Raw genomic sequence first — 1,903 nt, forward strand, 5'->3', positions numbered from 1 at the left:
ATTTTTAGTAGAGACGGGGTCTCGCTCTTGCTCAGGCTGGTCTTGAACTCCTGACCTCGAACGATCCTCCCGCCTCGGCCTCCCAGAGTGCTGGGATGACAGGCGCGAGCCACCGCGCCCGGCCCACCGTGCGCTGCTTTTAGAGAAAGGTGCTCAGACCCCCTCGCGGAAACGGCAAAGCGGAAATGCAGAAACGAGTGTGTTGCGAATCCTGGCGGGCGGAGGGGGCCGGAGGGGCCCCCTCTTTTGACGTCGGCTCTTGGTGACGCCGGTCGGGGCCAAAGCGGGCACACCGTGGGGACCGGCGGGGGCCCCAGACTAGCGCAAACGCCACGGCTCTCGATTCCGACTTTGGCTTTGGTTCCTAAGTCCTGGGGGAGGAGGGAACATTATTTCGAGCCGACCTCGTCCCTCTGAGCAGCTCGGGGCCGGCGGACTCTGGGTCGTGGGAAGACCCCGCCCTGCCACTCGGGGGGGGCTTATCCACGCGGAATGACGCGGTTTCGGGTTCCCGGCCGCCGGCGAAGTCCGTGTTCTCATTCCTGAACCGCACGTCTGGTTTCCGAGACTTGCTCTTAAAAAACAAATCTTCCGCGTCTGCTGCTCTTCTCCGGGCCTGTCTTGTTTTTCCTTCTCGACTTTTCTTTCTTTATTTTTTTGTCTTAGTTGTAGATTTTACTTTATTTTATTTTTTTAGCCCGGGCCCTTTCGGGCTGTTTTCCTTCACGGCCCTCCCCCCCCGACGGCGTCACAGACCCGCCGGCCGCAGTGACCGACTGAGTTCCTCCCGCCCCGGCGCTGCTCTCAGAGCCGCTGGAGACGGGGGCGGCGTTTGTCCCTGTCCCCAGAGCGACCCCCGCGGGCAAGGCACCCCCTGCCCGCACCGGCCGAGCCCCCGCTTTGGAAACCCCAAGCCCTTTTCTAGCGACGCGGTGTCGACCCGCCGTGGGCGTCCGAAGCCCGGACAGACGTCGCCTCCCGGGCGTGGTTCCGGGGCCTCGTCCCCTCCGCTCGTGCAGGGTTTGAGCCGTTAACTCGGGACCGGAGAACCTTCCTGCACTAAGCAGGGCGTCCGCGCTCAGAGAAGCGCCACTCGCCCCGTCGCTTCCTCGCGGCCGGCGCCGTCGGGGCAGCGAGTCCGGCTCGGGGTGTTGGGGGGAGTGTCCGGCAGAACCGAGCCCCGGGCTCCGTCCCGCGTCCGGGTGTCCGTGTGGGAGCCCCCGAGTCCCGGCGGCTCGGCCACTGACGTCTCCCTCCCTGTGTCCCCTCCCCGTCCTCTCTCCCTCCAGGGCCCGGCTTGGCCTTCATCGCCTACCCCAAGGCCGTGACGATGATGCCGCTGCCCACGTTTTGGTCCATTCTGTTCTTCATTATGCTCCTCCTGCTGGGACTGGACAGCCAGGTACGTCCGCGCCCGGCGGTGGCCCTCGGGGGACCCGGCGCGGGGACAGCCACCTCGTTTGCGCCGGGAGGGGGTCGAGCCCCTTCCTCCGGGAGCCCCGCAGTGCGGCGGGCCCCGGGGCAGCGGCAGGAGGACAGCGGCCCCAGATCTCGAAGCTGCCACCCCAGCAAGAGGACAGGGACCCCCGGGGTCTTGCTGCAATGAAGCCGTAGACGGCAAATAGGAGGCCGAGGTGCTGTGGGGGGTGCCCGGGCAGGGCCGACGCGGCAGAGGCTGATGGAGGGAAGGGGTTAGGGTTAGGATTAGGGTTAGGGGTTAGGGTTAGGGTTGGGGTTACGGTTAGGGTAGGGTTACGGTTAGGGGTGGGGTTAGGGTTAGGATTAGGGTTGGGGTTGGGGTTAGGGTTGGGGTTGGGGTTAGGGTTAGGATTAGGGTTAGGGTTGGGGTTAGGGTTAGGGTTGGGGTTGGGGTTAGGGTTGAGGTTGGGTTAGGGTTAGGTTT

The 1,903-nt window shown here is 65.1% G+C and overlaps 1 protein-coding gene across 1 annotated transcript in view; it reads left to right on the top strand.

The window, feature by feature from the left end:
* The window catches only part of SLC6A6 (solute carrier family 6 (neurotransmitter transporter), member 6), a 135,821-nt gene that overhangs the window by 125,379 nt on the left and 8,539 nt on the right, over nt 1–1,903 (top strand). Inside the window, exon 9 of the mRNA XM_012658459.1 lies at nt 1,290–1,402. Coding sequence (XP_012513913.1) covers nt 1,290–1,402 — 113 coding nt within the window. The remainder of the gene's footprint in view (nt 1–1,289; nt 1,403–1,903) is intronic.

This window comes from Propithecus coquereli, unplaced genomic scaffold (assembly GCF_000956105.1).
Source record: "Propithecus coquereli isolate 6110/MARCELLA unplaced genomic scaffold, Pcoq_1.0 Scaffold588, whole genome shotgun sequence".
Classification (NCBI taxonomy): Eukaryota; Metazoa; Chordata; class Mammalia; order Primates; family Indriidae; genus Propithecus; species Propithecus coquereli.